At 35.9% G+C, this 21,599-nt stretch overlaps 1 protein-coding gene across 1 annotated transcript in view; it reads right to left on the reverse strand.

Annotated features, from left to right (window-relative positions):
* TRAK2 (trafficking kinesin protein 2) overlaps nucleotides 1–21,599 on the reverse strand; it is a 60,784-nt gene that overhangs the window by 26,705 nt on the left and 12,480 nt on the right. Inside the window, exons 2-3 of the mRNA XM_090282626.1 lie at nucleotides 11,173–11,464; nucleotides 6,589–6,783 (exon numbers count right to left, since the gene is read on the reverse strand). Coding sequence (XP_090138752.1) covers nucleotides 6,589–6,783; nucleotides 11,173–11,263 — 286 coding nt within the window. The 5' untranslated portion in view covers nucleotides 11,264–11,464. The remainder of the gene's footprint in view (nucleotides 1–6,588; nucleotides 6,784–11,172; nucleotides 11,465–21,599) is intronic.

Here is a 21,599-nt window from a genome sequence, read left to right on the forward strand (position 1 = left end):
AAAACCAAATTTAACCCAGGACAATGGGTGTCAACTCCAGATTCTGATTTAATTGGTTTGGCGGCAACCCCAGGCACAGGTAGGAAAATGTCCAAGGTGTTCTGACGTGGAACTAGGGATGAAAACCACCAATTCAGGATCAACACTGCAAGGAAGAACCAGGAATCCTGGAGACTGTGAAAAGTTGACTTAAGTGGGGCCACTTTAAAATGGAGTCAGGACAGCCATTCCGGAGGAACTGCGTTGCACGTCTTACTCCTTGGCATGTTTGAACTAGGCAAAATAACCTTTGGACTGGGATGAACTGGGTCAGAGAGCAGCACTGTCTTCTAAATAACTGTTTATAAATATGCGAAGAGGAAAGCAGACCTTCTGACTCCAGAACTGAAAATTTAAGGAGATTCTTTAGAATTAGCACCATCATGTGTAGCTAAAAAATAACTAAGCTTATTTGCACCTACAGAAATTCCTTCCTTGGCTTATTAGCACATAGAAATGCCTTCCTTCTATTCATGTAATTATTTTCCTTCCCGTTCTCATAAAAACCCTTTGCCTTCAGCCCATAATCGGAACACTACTTGGGTTTCTGCCTGAATCAGTACTTTCTGAACAGCTATTCTTTGTGATCTCAAATAAACACTTACTTTTAAAAATTTATTTATTTAAAAAAATATTTTATTTATTTTTAGAGAGGAGGAAGGGAGGGAGAAAGAGAGGTAGAGAATCACCGATGTGTGAGAGAAACATTGATCAGTTGCCTCTTGCATGCACCCCAACCAGGGACCTGGCCTGCAACCCAGGCATGTACCCTGACTGGAATCGAACTGCCCCAAAAGGACGATGCTCAACCAACTGAGCCACCCCAGTAAGGGCTTGAATAAATACTTACTGACTCTGACCTTGGCCTTTTATTTTCAGATTAACAAGACTCAGTTAAAAAGTTTTTATACAACTAATTTTAAAACTACATGACATGTCTTATATTACACGATTGACCATAAGTGAAAATGAAGTGGCGAATTTAATTTGAAAGAAAGCCAATAAGTTAAGGATGTAAAAAACAACTGTGAGCTGCAAGTCACACATAATGAAAGAGGGAGAGAAAATGAAGAACACAGTAATACATAAAGGAAATGTTTAGAATAGAACATGTTTTAGTGAGGCGAAACTAAAATGAACTTCCTATAAATGCTTCCCATCTGTCATAGTTTGAGAATTTAAAGCTGAACCTCAAGAAGTTAATCTTGTTTAATGATCTTATTTTCTTGTATGAGGAATCTTGACTGAGAGGAATTATATGACAAACACTACAAAGTAAGCCATTTGTGGCAAAGCCTGGATAATAATGGGTTGATAAAAAACCCATCTCACAGGGTCATAAGATAGAACTTGGGTCTGCTCATTCCCAGTAACACCATCCACTGTTTCTATCACAGTCCCATCGCGATCAAAACGCCACATGTAAAACAGCACAGATCCCAATTTTGTTCTTTAAACAGTAAGCCTATCTATATACAAGGGTGGCTGGGAGGATATAAATTAAAATGTTAATAGTGCATTATCTCTGGGTGGAGATTATAGATGATCTGTTGTTTTCTGTTTGAGTTTTTTGCTACCTTTCCATAAAGAACAAATGCTATTGCTGCAAAAAAAAAAAAAAAAAAAAAAAAGGGGTGGGGGGAGCAGCCTTGTTAAGAGGTTTCAAAATGCAAAAATAAATTTTAACATGCTTAAATATTTATTATGGCAGAGAAGTTAGATAATGCAACCAGAATTCTTTAATTTTTATGTTTTATGTGTAACAGTCTATATGTATACTACCAAGTCCCATAGGCTGAGCCACCTCAACTGCAGAGTTGCTCAATTGACATCAGCCATACAGGAAGGAACAAAAAGGATTAATCTCTGCAGCCTAATGAGTTCTGTCTTCTCTTCCTTATCACAATACTTCTAATAAGGACATATTGCTTGGGATGATTTCAAAAGTACTCAGAGCAAAACTCTTGTTCTCTTTGCATTTAGGCATTGTGATTAAATGCTTCTAAAACCATAGACTGATTATTTACAGTAATTCTGTAACCAGGAATGAAGAGATAGTCAAACAGGCTGATTTTAATTATAATTAATTCTATCAAATCCTTTTCCCTTCAGTTCTTAGCTGTTAAAATAGAAATATGTTAAATGGCACCGAAATTAGCAATGCTTCTTGCTTATTTCCAGACATGAATTTCCTTAATCTCATTTTCTGAAAAAAACTTACACATCAGGGAGATGATAAAAATTTTTTAAAAATTTAGTTAGGTATAACTGATATATAAACAATTTTCTACAGAAAAATTTTGCAACTTGGTTCTGTGTTAATTAATGTTCAACATTTTTAGTATATTTAGAGAATCTAATATTCCTGAAAAAATATGGGGGTTGGGTAAATACACACAAGAACTTCTCTCAACCTTACTTTATTCTGCATCAACTACTGCCACCTCACATTTTTTCAGGATGGGAAATGCCAATGGTAATCCATTTTGATACCTCTGTCATTTATATGAGATGATGTACAATTGTTTCCTCAGATGTCCTCTTTTCAAGATCCTGAGTTTTTACTACAACTACTAAATTTTAAAAAGATTTCTAATCTTTCATCACTCTCCAACCCGCCCATGACAAAAAATAAAAATAAACCAACAACAAATGTGAAACACAAAAACACCACCCATGTATTACAGTAAAAGCTGCAATAACTCCTGACAACTAGAGGCACGTCTTGAGGCTTTAACCCCAAAGAAGTAACTGTAGCTCTTGCTGTTGTAACACAGAGAACATTCCTGCAAAACAACAATGACAACAACAACAACAACCCTTCAAAAGAACTGAGACAATAAAAAGAGACTGATGATATCTTCTGGAGAGAGGGCCCCTTGTAGTACAGGCTTCTCCTCTCCTAAGTGAGTGTTCTAGGAACCCACCTGTATCAGTTATCAGCTGGTGTTGTGAGAGGCTGTATTCGCCTTCAGTGAATTTTTTTTGAAGACTCTTTCGTTTGCCCATTTCATGATGGGTGATTTATGAGTGCATCTGCCCACACCACACTGAGTGTTCAGCAGTTTTTGACCAAAAATTGCATGACCCCCCATGCCTCACACTCACTATTTACCAGATCTTGCCCCGAGAAACTTTTTGTTTGTTTGTTTTCTTGGATGAAAAAAGTCTTCAAAGGGAAACATTCTGCTGATGTGGAAGAGGAGAAACAAAAAACGGCAGAAGCATTAAAAGGCATCAAAATCGATGAGTTCAAAAACTTTGGAGCAGTGGGAAAAAAGTCTCGATAGGTGTACTGCATTAAATAGAAAGTACTTTGAAGGTGATTGAAGTTTAAACATGTAAGAATAAATACACGATTTTTAATAAATAGATTCTGGGTCTTTTGGGGTCCTCGTAGACTATCTAGGGCAGTCCTTCTCAGTAAGGTTCCAGAGGGAATTAAGCCCTACACAAAATGATCTGAGCGACAATTTTCTAAATTTTTCTCAAGGATAATACTTAGCCAGTCCATCGTGCATAGGTGATAAAGCAATCCATTATACATAGACTTTTAAGGACATGTGGCTTAATTCTTTTGTAGAACTGGTTGAGAAGGTTGATTTAAGGAATATGTATCTGCTCATCTCTATGACCTGACTATGGTTAATTCTTCCGGAACATTATCGGTTATAGTTCCTTTCCTGCAAATACAGGTCAATAATACTTGAGGGCAGAGCTTGAGGAAAAGTATAACTACCAACCAGAAGTAATAATTTTTACAATTTATTTTTCTGCAAAAATGTATTCCTAATCTTTAAATCCTTCAACTAATGTCATTGTATAATGGCCATTTACCTTTGTTTGACAAAGCTTCATGTTAGTGGCTATTAAATCTGAGTGTGCATCAGCACTATCAGGAAGACTTGTTAAAACAGACTGCTATGCCCAACCCCGTGTTTCTGATTATGTAGATCTGGGGTGGGGGCCAAAAATTCATCCAAGTTCCCAAGTGATATTGACGCCTTAAATAAAACTCATATAATCAATCATTCTCCCCATCCTTTTTCTTATGCATTAGGAAGTAATACAGGTGATCCCTTATTTCCAAATAAAAAAATATCCTGAAATGTAGATCAGGTTTCCGTTCTCAGCCCTTACATGAACCAATAGAACTTTCTGTCACGTGTGTACCGGTTGCACTGTTCGCCCCGCAGCTCACTCTGGGTCTCACGCTTAATAAAATTAAGAAAAACTCGGGAGTGATCTGTTTTGCATACAAAATACCTTTTTGAATGTCTTAAACTTCATCTGTGTATGGTAGGGACTAAGATGGAATTTTGTGTGTGTGTGTGGACCCATCCATTGCGCTATTGTTCTATTTTAAAAGTAAACAACCTCTTTCTGGTTTCTTTGGTGGGGCTTTAGACAAGAGCCAGTATCATTTCATTCATCTGAGATAGGCTCCTAATCCAAAACTTTGCCCATTTTTCCTTCAAAATTTATTTTCTTCTCATAGCTCTTTCAATTTCTTGATGTTATATAAGAGAGAACGTGCCACTTCCTTGATTAGTTGTGAAAATTCATTTTAATGACCCCAGTATCTACTGGCATGTGCAGGTAGGAGAGATACAAAGGGGCTGACGCAGCACCAGGGAGCTTGCCAGGGTACATAATAATTACTTAAAACCACAAATCTTGAAATATCAAGGGGTTAGAAAACTGTGGGAAAGGGGATGAGAATGTTTTTAAAACCTTGGTCAATTAGCTAAATAAAATAAATAATTTATCTTTCACATCATAAGATGCAAATTCACAATGAAATTTATTTATATTTGAGTGCACTGTTAACCCAAAGAATTGATACCTTTAAAATAACAGTGAAATTAAAGTACAATGCAAAGATAAAGTATTAGTGGGCCAATTATAATCCTGGCTTATTTGCTTCTTGATCTTAGGTATATCAACATACAGTATATGGTTTAATTTTCAAATTGTTGAAGTGAAAATAGTACCATTCAACTAAAGGAACAGGACAGTTTTCCAGAACCTGCAAGGACAGATCTGTATCATCCTATTAAGATAATCTTAAGTTTGAAATTGCTTCCTTGAACATTATGGTTTGTTTTGTATAAAATCCTGAAAACCAAGTGTTTTTTAATTTGCTTATCATTTTTCATTTTTTAAAAAATTTAATATTCATCCTAAAAATAAATCCATTAAATCATAATCAAAGACATCTTTCTAGCTACAGTTCCCACCCTCCTCCACCCTGTGACTTATAGGACAAAGAACAAGTAAACTAAGGGGTACTTTCTGTGTCACTTTATCAGAATACTGACAAACTAAATTTATTGTGATGAAATTTCAGTGAATTTTCTTCTCACAAATCTAAAAACTCACAGAACAAAGGGAAATGGAAATTTAAAAAGTGTTCCTTCTAAAAGGCACTTGCCAGAAAACTTCAAGTAAGCAACTTGTCAAACTAGAAAGTTAAGAAAAACTTAGGAGCTATTCAGCTATTTAAAAAATTACTGAGGACAGACTACAGTTTTATTTGAGTTTCTTGAGATTCCAATTCAATTTTAAACAATGTTTAGAATTCTTTTTGAGCAGTGAGTAACCTTGTTCTAGAAAACTATGAAAAGAAAGTTAATAATTACTATGAAAATGAGTATTTCACAACAATCATTCTCCAGCCACGATCTTCAAAAGCACTGAAGCATTGACTGGAAATATGTCTAGGACATGATGCAATGTCATATCTAATTCAAATGAGAATAATTTCACAAACATATCAACACTGGGCTTACAGACTTTTATTATATATTGCAACAGCTATTATACACATAACATTTTTATAAGGAATAAGAAAAAAGCCCAGCCTGAATGCAGATCCTTGGAATGAGATCAAAAGCAAAAAGATCTCCATACTTAAAACTTTAAAAAGTATTCTATTTAATTTTGTCATTTCTAAGAGCTTGGTGTAAAACAGACTTATTTTCAGGATAAATTTGGCTTGGCCTTTCACTTAAATATTCTCTATGAATTCTTAAGTAAACAATGAAGTGTACTATATAATGTGCACTTATTTCTCCTTGGCCTTATTAAAACTACTTATGTAACCAAGAACTATGCTTCCTAATGACTGACAGTTCCTGAGACTATGTTTAACAGGGAAGAGAAGAGTCAAAAAGCAGATGACTTAGGATATCAAAATAATAAATGTCAAGAGATATAAAGGAGCATTAAGTTTTTTAATGATTTCACTTTTTTTTTAAAGTCTCCTTCCTACTCAGTCCGAGGAAGATCAAGTAATAATGGGAGAAGTGGGAACATCTGTGTATGCTTGCAACTCTGGACACTCTGAGTCATAAAAATGACAAACTTTCCGCATTCAGACATAACACAATTAGAATCATCACTTTGTGTTGTTAAATTAGTTCAAGTTAAAGTCAGTACACACCAAACAATGTCTAGGGATGTCAAACACTTTAAAAGTCAACACTATGATAGTCATGATTTTTATCTCAACAGACAAACTCTAAAAGGGCAAAAAAAAATACTCACTCATATAACGGAAAGTCTCTTCAGCAAGGACTGGAGAGAGGGCACCAGATGCATGATGCTGCTGGTGTGAGGACTGAGCCCAGTCTTGATTTTCATACAGAAAGAGAGAGTCCACTTTTAGTCTATACTGGGGTAGCTGTTCTTCCAGCAGACTCACCAGCTCTACTTCAGGGAGATCTTCATTGGAGCAGACATCTAAAGAAGATATTTTATGTAAATGAATCCAGTATATTTCAATTACTAGGCTACAGAGAAAGATCATTGAAATTAGTTTTGTGAAAGTAGAAAAATCAAAGACACATTAGCCAAATCAGTTCTCCACTGATTTTTATTAATATACCTTGGCACTATAGTTGGTCTTTCTCTGGGTTTCTTTAATATGAGAACTTCTAAAGTAAAAATAATGCCATGAATATCTAAAAATATATTGCTTAGTGTATATGTTTTTAAAGTTTAAAATAAATTTAGACAAATTTCTTATTTCTCCCTTATCAATCTATTTGGTGCTGGTTAAAAGAGATCTGATCTCTGATAACTTATATGGTTGGGTGAAAAAGCACAACACAACCAGCAGAAAATAGTTCTAAAGAAGTAAACCTACATGTTTTTTGGTAATAGAATTTAACTCTGTCGGAAAATTCCTCAAAATTTGGAAAAATTACATTTTAGTATATTTTCACAGCAGCTAGATATAAAGATAATTAATATTTACTGGTTAAATATTAACCATTAATGTTAACATTCCACCACAGTGTTCCTGTACTGTTAGTAGACTAAGTATTTCATCTTTTTTATTTTTTAAATGTGGTACATTTCAAGTCCTGAATACCTTTCACATCTCTACTCACCTGCACACCTCTAATTCCCTTCCCCCACTGCATACATATTATATCTCTGAACTCACCTGGGCCTCTTTGCCTTCTCATGTTTGCTCCTGGCTTTCTGTCCCAAATAATGCACATCGTTTAAGACCTCCTAAATTTAGCTGTTTACAAGAAAAGTTATCCCTTGTAATATGCTTAAAATACTAGGGCTTAAAATAGAGAAAATACAGGATGTCACACCAACCCTCTCACTTTTTAAAGAGATCTAGTCTTCCCTCTGTGGGTTGTACAAAGAAACAAGTCCTAACTCTTACAGAGAACAACAAAGTGAAAACATACCCTAAAAGAGTAAATTTCTACTACTTGACCTTAACTTAACAACAGTTTAATAAATCAATTACAAGAAAGATAACTATCGACTACCCAATCTACCTAGAAGGGCACTGTGGCTTCATAACCACAAAGATGAGATACATTTAAGACCTTAAATATGGTTGTAAAGAAGCTCTTAGAGGATTTCTTAAATGTTGAACCCTAAAACTACATTAAATTCTATTTCTATGAATTCCATGTGATTACCCAAAAGTTTCCTGCCACAAATACAATCTCATACAGGTTGTCAGCGTAATGCCTGCGAAGAGAAGCTGACTAAATACATGCAGAGCTAAAAGGGACTGTTAGGCATTCAAGATTATGATGTAAATGAAGAACAAAAGTAACATTTAAAAGGCTACTATTCCCTAGAAATGTTTTTAATAAGCATTAATGAAATTCTATGAAAATTCAAAGTTACAAATCCCCTATTTCCAAAAGGTAATTTAAAAAATGTTAATACAATCACAGTTTAGTAGATTAAACTACTGTATTTTTCGCTCCATAAGACACACCTGACCATAAGACACACCTGACCATAAGACACACCTAGGTTTAGAGGAGGAAAACAAGAAAAAAAAATTCTGAACCAAACAGTGTACTAAAGTATTTAATAAAATATAACAGAATAATATTTCAATCATGTAAAGTGAACAGCAGTCAACAAAGGTATTAAGAACCATCATCACTGTCATTAACAAGTGAGGAGAGTCTTTCAGGTTCAAGTACTCTTCTAGTTTTCTGGGGACCCCAAAAATTCATCATTGCTAGTGTCAGAATTTATGAAGCTCAGTTGCTCACAATCACTGATATCACTTTCTCGCTATCTTCATATTGACCAGATGCCCTGAGATTCAGCAGTAAAGTGGGACATTTAAGCGTCCCCAGGGGTTACGCGTGGGCCCACCGCTTCTTCTTCTAATAGCTGTTGCCACCACTGACAGGTCAGGTAATACACATCACGGTCTGTGACACAATATTTGCTCCATAAGATGCATAGACATTTTCCCCCCACTTTTTTGGGGAAAAAAGCGCGTCTTATGAAGCGAAAAATACAGTAAATATCCTTTGGGCTAGTTCTTCCCTTTTGCTTCTATATTTCGTTACTCTCCTAATTGTCCAATCTTAACAACCCTCTCTCCACCATCTTATTCTCCAAATGTCTCTTTCACATGCATACTTCTTTCTAGCCACCTTGCCTCCATTCAGGTTCAAGGCCTCCTCTTGTTTCTTTTGAATATGGCCTCAAAACTGGTATGCCCTCATTATACTCAAATTTTCCTCTACATCTTCGTATCTTCATTATAACACTCTCCTACACAAGGCTTTGAGGTCTAAATTTCATCTAGTCAGAGTAGACAAACCTCATGAACAGCTGGGACAATCTGTAAAGATTCTAGAAGGGTCATGCCTACTGGTAGTAGGGCTAAATTAATGCTAGAATAAAGCATACGAGGAATATGGTTTAGAGTATGATCTAGAGTCCCATATACCAAAGATTAAAAACAAGCTTCAAAAGGACCCACCTTATCAGTAAGTAACTTAATTAAGGACCTGCCCAAAACAAATTTTAAGTCTTCCAAGGAAGACAACAAAATCCAAACATCTAATAATGCAATATTCATCATGTTCATCTTTCAATAAAAAATAACTAGATACACAAAGAACAAGCAAATTGAAATCCTTTAGCAGTTGGAAAATGAGTCAACAGAAACAGGCTCAGTAATGACAAAGATGATAAAATTAGTAATCAACAATTTAAAAACAGCTATTACTAATATGTCCAAAGATTTAAAAGGAAATTATAACTTGATGAAAAGAGAAACAGAAGCTATTTCTATAGTTAGAGAACTAGAGTACACTATCTAAAATGAAAAGTTCACTTGATAACATTAATAAACTAGACATTCTCCAGAAGAACAGAACAGTAGGCCTGAAGACATAGCCATGGAAACTATCTAAAATGAAGCACGGAGCAAAAAAGATTGGGAAATAAAATGAACAAAGCATCAGTGACTTGTATCACAGTATCAAGCAGTTTAATATACATGCAATTGGAATCACAGAAGAAGAAAGAGGCAGAAACAGAAAAAATATTTTAAAAAAATAGTGGTCAAAATCTTCCAAATTTAATTAAAACTTAAGTTCATAGTTAAATTTAAGCTGGACTACTTCAAACAGAATAAACACAAAGAAAATCCAAAGAGAAAACCTCAAAAGCAGAGGGGAATAAAGGACATTACATTTGAGAGAACAAGGCAAGAATGACTCATCAAAACCAATGTAAGGTAGATGACAGTGGAACATTAAAGTACATATAAAAGTCAACTTAGAATTCAGTACCAGTGAAAATACCTTTCAAAAAAGGTGAAATAAAGGCTTCTTCAGACAAGCAAAAAACCACAACTGTCCATTGACAGCTGAACTATAGTACAAAATATTCTTCAGGTAAGATGGACACAGTTCAATTTATATGAAATTCTAGACAAACGCAAATTTTATCTGTAACAACAGAAAGCAGATTAGTGGTTGCCTTGAGTGAGCGGTAAAAGGTGGTGAGTTCTGGGTGTGAGGGAACTTTTGCAGGTAATAAAAGTGTTCTATAACTTGATTGTACTGTTGTTTACATAAGTGTATATATGTGAAAACCAAAATGTACACATAAATGAGTGGATTTTATTGAATCTTCATAAAGATATCTCAATAGAGCTAAATAAAAAATGGAAAAAAAAACCTTTGGGTTTAGATGGGTTTCAGAATTTTTTGGAGTTTTAGTAAAGCAGTACTATGCATTTATTACATGTTATTTAACATCCCCAACTGATTATACAGCAGCACTCCATACTTAAATACATTAATATATTTTCAGCAAACATAAATATCTAAAGTAAGTTCAGAAATAGCTATTTCTAAACAGGTCAGGTTTTGTGGACCAATGAGTTTAACCAAAGTTTAGAAAACACTTTAGGGGTTCAAAGTTTTCTAAATTTAGTCTTGCATATAAGGGCGTATAGGTCTTCACCTGTGTTCATACATGCCATGGGTTCTGAGTGCCTCTTATGTGTCAGGTGTTCTTGTCAGGTGCTTGCAGGGTGTACAAGCACAAGCAACCTTGTCCTTGACCTTTGCAGTTAGGAAGATGAGTATGAGAGTTCCTGCTAACCACGGGTTCACCCGGTATAGGGAGTCAGACACAGACAAGGAACGACACAGAAGGCAGATTTTGATAATATGATAGGAGACCAGGGGATGACATTATTCAGTCGGCTTCTGAGAAGAGAAGGCTGGAAAGGGAAGCCAGTGTTGCATCACAGGGATATTATATGCTGGATTAAGACATTTGCATTTTATGCTGTAAGCACTTCAATATTTATTCAACTGGACTCACCAGTGATGCTCTCTGAGTCTCGCTGATTGCTACTCATGAGGTTTTCTTCACCCGCTGGTGATGTAAAAATGGCATTCTGGGATTGATTCATGCAGGATCCTTTCTCGCTTTGGTTGAGAAGGACAGCTTTGGTATGAATTAGAGTAAAGGAAATCCATCAAGCCATTCAATAAAAAAAATGGATCTGGTTGTATGGATATTTTCTTTTAAACAGATTTTTTTCTGATGAGACAAATGACATCCGCAGCAATGAGTGCTCTCAGGTCATTATCGTACCTTGGACAATCATAACCTAAAACAAAGAACACATAAAGTGATTTTGAAAATCAGCATGCTCTTTAATAACAGCAGTTCAATTATCTGCAATGTCTGTCATACCCTGGCTGGTTTGGCTCAGTGGATTGAGCGTTGGCCTGCGAGCTAAGTGTCGCTGGTTCGATCTTCCAGTCAGGGTACATCAGAGAAGGAAAACTCTGACTCCAAAAAACCTCCGCTGCCTTGTGGCATACCTCTTTAGGGGAAAGGCTAAGGGAGTAAACCCCGACAGAAAATCCGGAGCCAGAGTCCCTAAGGCGGTTTGACGTTGTAGTCAACACCGGCAACTCCTGCGGCGCACCTGAAGCCAAGCTGTATTGACTCCGTCTTTCCCTTGGACCCTTCAGCTGCGAAGAGAGGGGGGGTCTGCTGCATGGGCAACAGCAGACCCTCCATATCACCCTGCCCAGGCTCTGTAGCTTCAGCTTCACTGGAGAGGACACTCCAGCGTCATCGCAAGATGTCGATTCAACACGGGAGGAGACAGATACCGTGTCACTCCCGAGTCGGACTGCACAACCATTCTCGGCGGTGCAGATAGACTCTTAAGAATCTACACCATCGTCTCTCGAGACGGACGGCTGCCGACGAATGTCTGTCATGAAAAATGTTTTACTAATGATGCACACAACATGGATACATTTCAAAATAAATATGCTGGGTGAAAGAAGTCAAGACAGAAAAAGCGTATATAGTTTATGATTCTACTTATATAAAATTCTAGAAAACGTAAACTTATCTATAATGACAGAAAGCAGATCAGTGGCTGCCTGGGGTTGGGGGAGAGATCAAGGGGCAGGGGAAAAGTTTTGGGGATCATGAATACATTCATTATTTTGATTACGGTGATGGTTTCACAAGTGTGTGTGTATGTGTGTGTATATATACACACATACACACACACATATATATGTGTCAAAAGTTACCAAATTATACACTTGAAATATGTGCAATCTAATGTATGCTAATTATAGTCAATAAAGCTGTTAAAAAATTAAGATAATAGACTGTTTAAAGTAAAATAATATATTGTAGGATCTATAATAGATGTAGAAGTAAAATGTACTACAACAATAGCACACAGGCCAGGAGAAGAAAAATGGAAATATATTGTTATAAAGCTTTTATATTACATGGAAAAAGTAACAGATTGCTCGAAGGTAAACTGTGATAAGTTCACGATGTATACTATAAACCCTAAAGCAACCAATAAAATAACTACAGAATTACAGATAGTAAACCAACAAAGGAGATGAAATGGAATAATATAAAACAGTGTTTCTCAACCATGACACTACTGACATTTCAGGCCAGATAATACATTGTCGTGTGCTTTGTAGGATATTTACTACCTGACTCTTTATAGAATAAGTTTGCCAATCCCTGATCTAGTAGTAAAATACTTTATATCAAATAGCCATCTGTCTAATTCAATGATTTCCTATATCAAGTTATTAAACAGGGTTCCCTCTACATTTAGATACTTATAATTAGATCACTACCTCTAGAAGAATCCCAGTAAACTAAAGAACAAACTTCTTTTTACACTTAAAAATATAGTTAAAGTTATTTTCAATTTCTAAGAAAGCATTAAAAAAAATAAGTCACAAATTTGATTGAGAAGAAGAGAGGGGAGGGAAAGAGAAAGGAGAAAGATGAAGAAGGAGAGGATAAAAGCCAAGTGCGTGCCTCTCATACAAATCCAAAATGGTTCTTAAACAGGACTGTGGTTCTTTTTTATTTATTTATTTATTTATTTATTCACTTATTTATTTATTTATTTATTTTTTGGTTTTTCAATTACAGTTGTCCCCTTTTCCCCCAATTTCTCTCCCCCACCCAACCCATCCCCTCTCCCGCAATCATATCCCTCCCCGTTGTCCATGTCCATGAGTCATTTATACACGTTCTTTGACTAAACCCTTCCCTTACTTATCCCCCTTCTCTCCCTCCCCCCTCCCCCCTACTGACTACTATTCTAGTCTTTGCCTATTTAATTCGTTTGTTTGTGTTGCTCTTTAGTTTCCTGTATTAGTTGATATCATATGGTATTTTGTTTTCTTTGCCTGGCTTATTTCACTAAGCATAATTCTGTCTAGTTCCATCCATGTTGTCGCAAATGGCAGGAGTTCCTTCTTTCTCTCTGCTGCATAGTATTCCATTGTGTGTAATTGTACCACAGTATTCTAATCCACTCATCTACAGATGGGCATTTAGGTTGTTTCCAGCACTTGGCTATTGTAAATAGTGCTGCTATGAACATAGGGGTGCATAAGTTCTTTTGAATTGGTGTTTCAAGATTCTTCGGGTATAATCCCAGCAGTGAAACACTGGATCAAATGGCAGTTCCATTTTTAGTTTTTTGAGGTAATTCCATACTGTTCTCCATAGGGGCTGCACCAGTCTGCATTCCCACCAACAGTGCAGTAGGGTTCCCGTTTCTCCACATCCTCGCCAGCACCTGTTTGTTGATTTGTTGATGATGGCCATTCTGACTGGTGTAAAACGGTATCTCACTGTGGTTTTTATTTGCATCTCCCTGATGGCTAATGATGTTGAGCATTTTTTCATGTGTCTATGGACCTTCTGTATGTCCTCTTCGGAGAAGTGTTTGTGGTTCTTAATCGTATTTTAACCAAAGACCATTGTGAAAATTTAATGATAACCTCAAGACCTTCTGTTTGGCACTGTTTCACACCAGCTGGTTTAATGTTATATTTACATTAGCATTCCTATTTTTCCTGTGTTTTTCTGTTACATATATCACACATACACACACACACACACACACACACACACACACACATACACACAAACCCCATATGTAAATTTCAACTATGGACTCCAGATCTTTGCTCTAGAGAAGTGCTTCCTAATCAGTTCAGAGTTTTTGTTAATGGTTTCATCTTAACTCTTGCATACAAGAACAGAGAAAAACAAGCTGAACACAGAACTAAGTCCATCTCCCGAGTCACACAGGAGGAATCTAGACCTCCAGAGCAATCCAAGAATCTGCCCAACCTGCAGACTATGGAGCAGATCAGGGATAATTTGGAAATATGTTCTTCCTGGTGACTCTTCAGAAGAAATAAACTCCTCAGACATGCCCTGGTCTAGATCTGAACTCCTGAGTAGGACTAGTCTAGAGGAGCAACTATAAGTATAGAATAACATCTATAACTTGGCATTAGATGAGCCTGAATTTTCATCTTATTTACTGGTTTTCTGACTCTGAGCAAAAAGTATCTAGCAGTTCCTCCTTGTCAAGATAGGAATTATAATTAACTACTTACTCTTTATAGGGAGGATCAGGTATGAGGACTAAAATGCTCGCTTCCTTCAGTTTCCCCCTTTCACTTGGGCCTGAAGAAAAGATGTCTTCAGCCTAATATTTAAGTTTCTAAGCCCAGAATAGCTACCTTGTTTGAGTATAGAACAGATAAAGTCTAAAGATTGCATATGAATAATCTTCATAAAGAGGCAAGAACTGAGAAACTGTCATAAAGAGACAAGTGCCATAAAGCAGGACTACTGAGGGAGATTATTACTGAAGCTTATTTCTTCATGGAGTCTGGGGAAGGGCTGCTTATAATGAAAGTCTCAACTATAACTGGTACCATTATCCACTGCATAGTGGCTGTATTAGTTTCCTGTTGCTGCAGTAACAAATTACCACAGGTATAGTGGCCCAAAACACCACCAGTTTATTATCTTATATTTCTGGATGTCAACAGATGAAATGATTTCAATGAACCAAAATCAAGGTATTGGCAGGGCTGTGCTTCCTCTAGAGGCTCTGGAGCCCCTTCCTCCACCTTCAGAGCCAACAGCCCAGCATCTTTAAATCTCTCTCTGTTTCTATGCCATATTACCATCTTCGCCAAATCTCCCTTTATCTCTCTCCTAAGGACAAATGTGATTACATTTAAGGCTGATGGGATAATCTCCCCAACTCCAAAATCCTCAATTTAATCCCTTCTGTAAAATCCCTTTTATCATATAAGGTAATAAATAGTCACAGGTTCCAGAGGATTAGGATCTGGATATCTTTGAGGGCCATTATTCACCCTACCACAGTGGTTAAGAACATGGATTTTGGAACAAGCCTGCCAATATCTGAACTCCAGCTCTACCACTTACTAGTTGTATGGCCTTGGACAAATTACTTAACCTTGTTTCTTCATCTGTAAAATGGGTCTAATAACAGGGTCTACTTTCTGGGGTTGCTATGGAGATTAAGTGAGTTGAAAGAGGAAAATAATAGCACCTATCTCAGAGGGTCCATCAGAGAATTACATGAGTTAATGCATGTGAAGCTCTTAAAACAACGCTTTAGAATACAGCAAACATTATGCAAATACCAGTTATTATTTTTATTATTACTAGTTACTACTATTTTATTACCATTATTATTATTGTACCTTACCCTTAAAGCTAAGCACGATGTAAACTTTACTCTTGACTTTTTAATGGCACCCTCCCTCAACATCAGAAGGCACATTTACTTCCTGCCCTTTGACAAGTGGTATTTAATGCCATTAATCATTTTCTTTCTACTTCTTTGATGCATGAACAAAGAGAAAGCATGCAAAATCAGAGTCCTAAATGTAGTAGGAACTAAACTTTGGCAAGCTGAACAACACATTTTCAGTGTCTTTCCTAGTTTGTACACACATATTCTAAGTACTTCCTTGAGTACCATCTACTTTCTGTGCTGGATCTCGATTCTCTCTTTTTAAGAACAACTTTGCTGCTTTTTTATAAAACAATCAATCAAGCATGCATTATTAATAAGAAGCCAGCCTCTGTAATTCATGCACATTTAGGAGAAAATGAATTAAAGTAGCCAAGTGACCTATTTTAATAAGAAGAAGACTTTAAAAAGAACAACCAAAAAACATGACATTGGTATAAATGTTGCTGGCAGAAAACAACACGGTTAATAACTTAGTTTAGCCTAGCCATGGAAACCAATGGTCAACAGTGAGTGCCTAAATATAGGCCCTGTGCCTTAAAAAAATCTTGCATCTTCCTTAGCACAGGATACTCTGGTCAAAACAGCCTTATAGAAAGGATAAAATAACTCAGGGAAATTTAACCTTGACAGGGGTGAAGAGACAGTATTATGGTAAATATAATAATTTAATGAAACATTTAAATTAGAAATATATTTTTAAATTTTATTGTACAAATAATATTTTGGGGATTAATTAAAAATACATGTTGGCTGCTGATCAGCATGCAGAAGTAGGAACAGTGCCAATCACCAACTCCAGCAGCAGCTTTTTTAGTCAGTGACAGCCCTAATCCAGACAAAAAATAAAGTGTGTAATTTTAAAAATACACGTGCATTGTCCCTACATTAAATAATATATTTTTACAGAGATTCACTAATTTTAATGTATCTGGCTACATCAAAGATATACAAAATTAATTAATTTAAAAACCACAATAATTTTAAAACCAGACACTGAACCACGGAAGACTATATGATGGCTTCAGTGTTAAGTGGTAAAAAGAAAAAAAAAGTGGGGAGGAACCACCAACAAAATCCAACCTGGACAGTGAGCAGCAGACCTGACAAAGGCAGAGCCCACCCCCAGCACCAGGTCCAGCTGCACTAATGTGCCACAGTATATTACATTGGCTACATTCAGCACAACTATTCTACCAGCAATGGTCAAGTTCATCCCGAGGAAACAGGATCTGTGCCCAGCAAATATTTTGTCTCTCTTTATTTAGTGCCATTCAATTTAAAGATCAGTAGGTTTTCAGAATAAAAATATATGGATGCAATTCTACTTACAAACAGGTTGGATTCCAAAAGGCAGTTAGATTCACTAGTTTAAAAGCCCAAACCATGAGTGAGATTTAGGCTTATAGGGTCTGCATTTCCTCCTGATATTTTAGATATTAAAAAAAAAAAAAAATTGCCCTGTTACGTTTAAAATGAACTTTTGCTGAGGTAGGTAACCCCTCCCTGCCACAATCTCTACCAACAGAAGGGAGGAAACCTCTGGTAGCTAAGGAATCCACATCTGCAGATTAGAAAAGGCCTTGAACCCATGGTGTCATCTGTGGTTTTTGATAAATTTCCACAGCTGTACTTCCATTCATGATGCTTAGTCTTTAAGTTCCTGAACGCATAAGTTTAATGTTAACCTTTGACTAAACAGATATCCCCCTTTAACAGTAATCCTCTGCCAAAATCATTTCAGACATTCACATTTCTTCATCTTTGGCCGACTGTCAGTTGCACAAATATATGCATACTTTTGTTCTTCATAATCTTCTTATTGTCCAATCATTTATTGAATATGTGTAATTTTCTCACTTTCACTTTTTACACTATTTCTACTTTTATAGAAATCAATTTATCATAGTCCTGTTTTTAGAAAAAAAATGTTTGTAATATTTATAAAATACTGCAGAATTATACACATACAAAACAAACAGCATCAATAGCAATAATGGCTGAGTTGAAAACGACCATTTGTTGGTGATTAGCAGAGCTGAGTCCCTTGCTCTAGAGCATACTTTGTCCCTATCCAGAAAGTTCATAAATTATAATATCAGTTCCTACCTTTCCACACTGTTAATAAATAGCTCTGGCTCTCAAATAGCACATGCTCTTATAAAAAACATGGCTATATATCTCATCTGGAGCTGCCTCCTAGCAATAATTCAGGAGTTCTAACAATTATTCTTACCTGAGGTAACCCTTTCCTGTCACTAACTATACTGGTATTAGAGAAACTCATAACAATTTCCACAAATAAAAAGCCCCTGGTGAGAATGCAGACCAGTGCAGCCATTCAAAGAAACCATCAGAAACTAGGTAGTCAAATTAAGCACATGTGTACCCTAAGACCCAGCAACTGTACTCCTGGGTATGTGTACCCCAAAGAAATTCTCAGATCAGCCCACCAAGAGACATTTCTGAGGTTATCTCCTGGGTTTTTGTCTGTGATGGGTGAGGGCTTACTCCCTAGAAAGTTGATAGGCAAAATGTGGTGGAAACACACCACAGAGCAACATAGCACTACAAATACAGTCCTAAGCAAATAATGCAAGAAGCAAAATGAGAGAGATACCACAATGTCATTATATAAATTCAATTTGTCTGCATAATATTTAAAGACGTATGAAAATGTTTTTCTTAGGGGGAAGAAAGTGAGGAGGAATTTGGAGCAAGGTATGGGAATAAAAGAGAAATTTTTAAAAACCTAGGAAAATTCTACTGTTCTTTTAGCGGGCTACTTACCATATAATTATTGCATCTCTTCAATCCTTAAAGTCTGCCCAGCAGCCTGGACAGAGAAGCATTTGCTGGAGACAATCTATGAAGAACTAGCAATCTCGGCAATGCAAACTACGTGGACACAGTTTCTGACAATTTCTTAAAAGACCATGTTGCTCTTATATTACCACCTTGCTGCTCTAAAGCAGTATAATTAGATTTCAACTAAGGAAATGATAAAAAGCAAAATAAAACAAAACAAAAAACAAGTGAGATGAAGCCTCAATGTGACATTTTCTGGTGTTCGGTTATCTAATAAAAGCTTTGAAGGAAAAATGTTTAAGTTCGAAGATGACAACAGTTTAAAAGTGGTGCATAATAAACTACATTCCTTAAATAAACAAACCTGATTCTCATCTGATGAAAATCAGCCACAAGCTACACTGGAAATTTCCATGCAGTCTCTCTCTCTTTCTCTCTCTCTCTCTCTCTCTCTCTCTCTCTCTCTCTTTAAAACACACAAACACAACACAAACATATGAATGTGTGCACCTCTGATTCTCATTATAAATAAAGTAATATATTCATTCAAAAAAATTCAGGCAGTATAATATGGCAGATAAATATGAAGCACAAATGAAAGCTAGTTGTAATCTTTTACCAACTTTCACTGGGAAGGAGAATAGTAACATGTTGTTTAGCAGCCTATTCACTTATCTTTCCGTGTCAACTTATTATCAATATATGCCATCATTTTAAAGTAATTTATTTCTGAATTACATAATATTCAGAATATACAATTACATAATCACTGACAGTTTCCATTAGGGAATTTCTAAAAATGAACAAGTTATTTATTCACTTTAAAACTCAAGAATCAGTAACAAGGGTCAGTAAACTTTTTTGTAAAAAGCCGGGCAGCAAATATTTTAGACTTCGCAGTCATATACGGTTTCTGTTGCCTTTCTTTCCCCCCCAACCCTTTAAAAATGTAAAACACATACTTAAGTTAACAGAACTGGCTAGATGTGGCCCACAAGCATAGTTTCCTGACCTCTGGTCTACACCCTAAATCATGATATTTTTGCCTCACAGAATAAAAGACTACCATGGCACCAAGCTCTTATAGAAAATACCACAAAGAGCCAAATAAGGAATATCAACATCTTTTCAAAACTACTTTTAAGCAGGAATTCCAACTTTTGTGTTTTAAATTTGTTTCTGTAAAAGATCGTGACTGGATTACAATATGAAAAACAAAGCATATTATTTGGCAGTCAAAATAACTTAGTGATGTCATATAATAGTTTAGTCAAAGAAAATACAATAGAAAATAGCTCAAAAATACTAAATGCAAACTTTCAGGAGGGTAGTAGACTTTAGCCTCACATTCACAAAATAGTCTTGATTTACTTCTCTAGAGCAAGAGCAAGCTGATACTTAAACTCTATCTGAAATTCTGTATCCTTTTAAGAGAGCACTATCTTCTCTGTACCATCTGGCAAAAGAGCTACAAAGAGGTATAAAGTATATTCAATTCTAACATTGGAAAAGATCTTTAGGACAGGGTTTTCTTATAACTTCTAAAGAATAGAGACTAAGTTTAATATGAACTATTTAAATATACATATGAAATTTTGAATAATGGAGAAAATAATTGTTACGTGAAGGGTTATCAATATCAAGTTATACCAAATAAGGTGCACATTTCATCAGCTTAATATAGGACAGCAGAGATCCTTTGAGGAAAGAAATGCATTTTGTTTGGGAAAACACATGGAAAATCCACTTATGGTGGAAGGTGAGGCACTGTAGCATCAAAGAGAAAGCTAAAATCCTCTGCATCAGACTAGGGAAATACTTGTTCTCTCTTTCTCTGGAGAGGGAGAGAGAAGAGAAGGAAAAGAAGTCCCATCCAGATGGTAGTAACTCAGAGGCCACAAGAACACCTGGAATTTGCAGAAATCTTAAGGAGGGTTTGGCTTCCCTATAACATGGAACTGAAGATTTAAGACAACTTTTTAGTACTTAAAGTATGGATACTTAGCTAACATTTGGGTTGCTGACATATTAAAATATTTGCTCACAAGAACAGCCGCTGCCAAGAATTTATATTCTGGGATATTAATAAAATCATCATAGCTATTGTATTTTAAAATATTTTTAAAACATAGAATATTATGTCCTTTTGACTGAAGTACTAGTTAAAAAGGGGGAAATAACAATTATATGTCTTCAAAAATTAGTAATGCTGAGTAAATGGCATTACAGAGTCTGTGGATTTCCTGTTCTCTTAACCAAAAATGGGGAAGAGGGTGTCTTGAACAGAGGCATTTTATACAATAGATTCTGTAGGTACTAAAGATTGTACTATACTTCCAGAACCAAAAAATTCTTCCCTAACAAATTAGAAAGCATTTTTTTCAATGCTGACTCCCAAAATTTAGGTAGTAAGTTAAATCAAGAGACACCATCACCTGAAAAGTTACAAACACTTCGCAGATTAAGAAATAAACTAGGTGGGGGTACAAAGGGTCTAAATGGCAATGGAAAAAAAATAAATAAGTAAACCAAACAGATACAATTATGCTGGCAGATTTAAGATTACTGTGTAAATCTGCTCTTCAGGATTTTTCTCCAAATCAAATAACCAAGAAGACCCCTTGAAGCAGCACTTTCACATAGCAGTAAATACAAATTTTAAGAAGAAATATTTCAGGAATAGGTAGATAAGCTGTATTTTCATTTCTTTTTGCCCCCTCTAACAATCAAGTGTAAACATGCTTTTGCTGGCTTACAATGATCCTAAATATTTCAGTTATTTTAAACTTATAATACTTAAAGTCTTCAGAAGTAGAAGTTTCCAAAAGGT

The sequence above is a fragment of the Furipterus horrens genome, unplaced genomic scaffold, assembly GCF_987537825.1.
Source record: "Furipterus horrens unplaced genomic scaffold, mFurHor1.1.pri manual_scaffold_1, whole genome shotgun sequence".
Lineage (NCBI taxonomy): Eukaryota > Metazoa > Chordata > Mammalia > Chiroptera > Furipteridae > Furipterus > Furipterus horrens.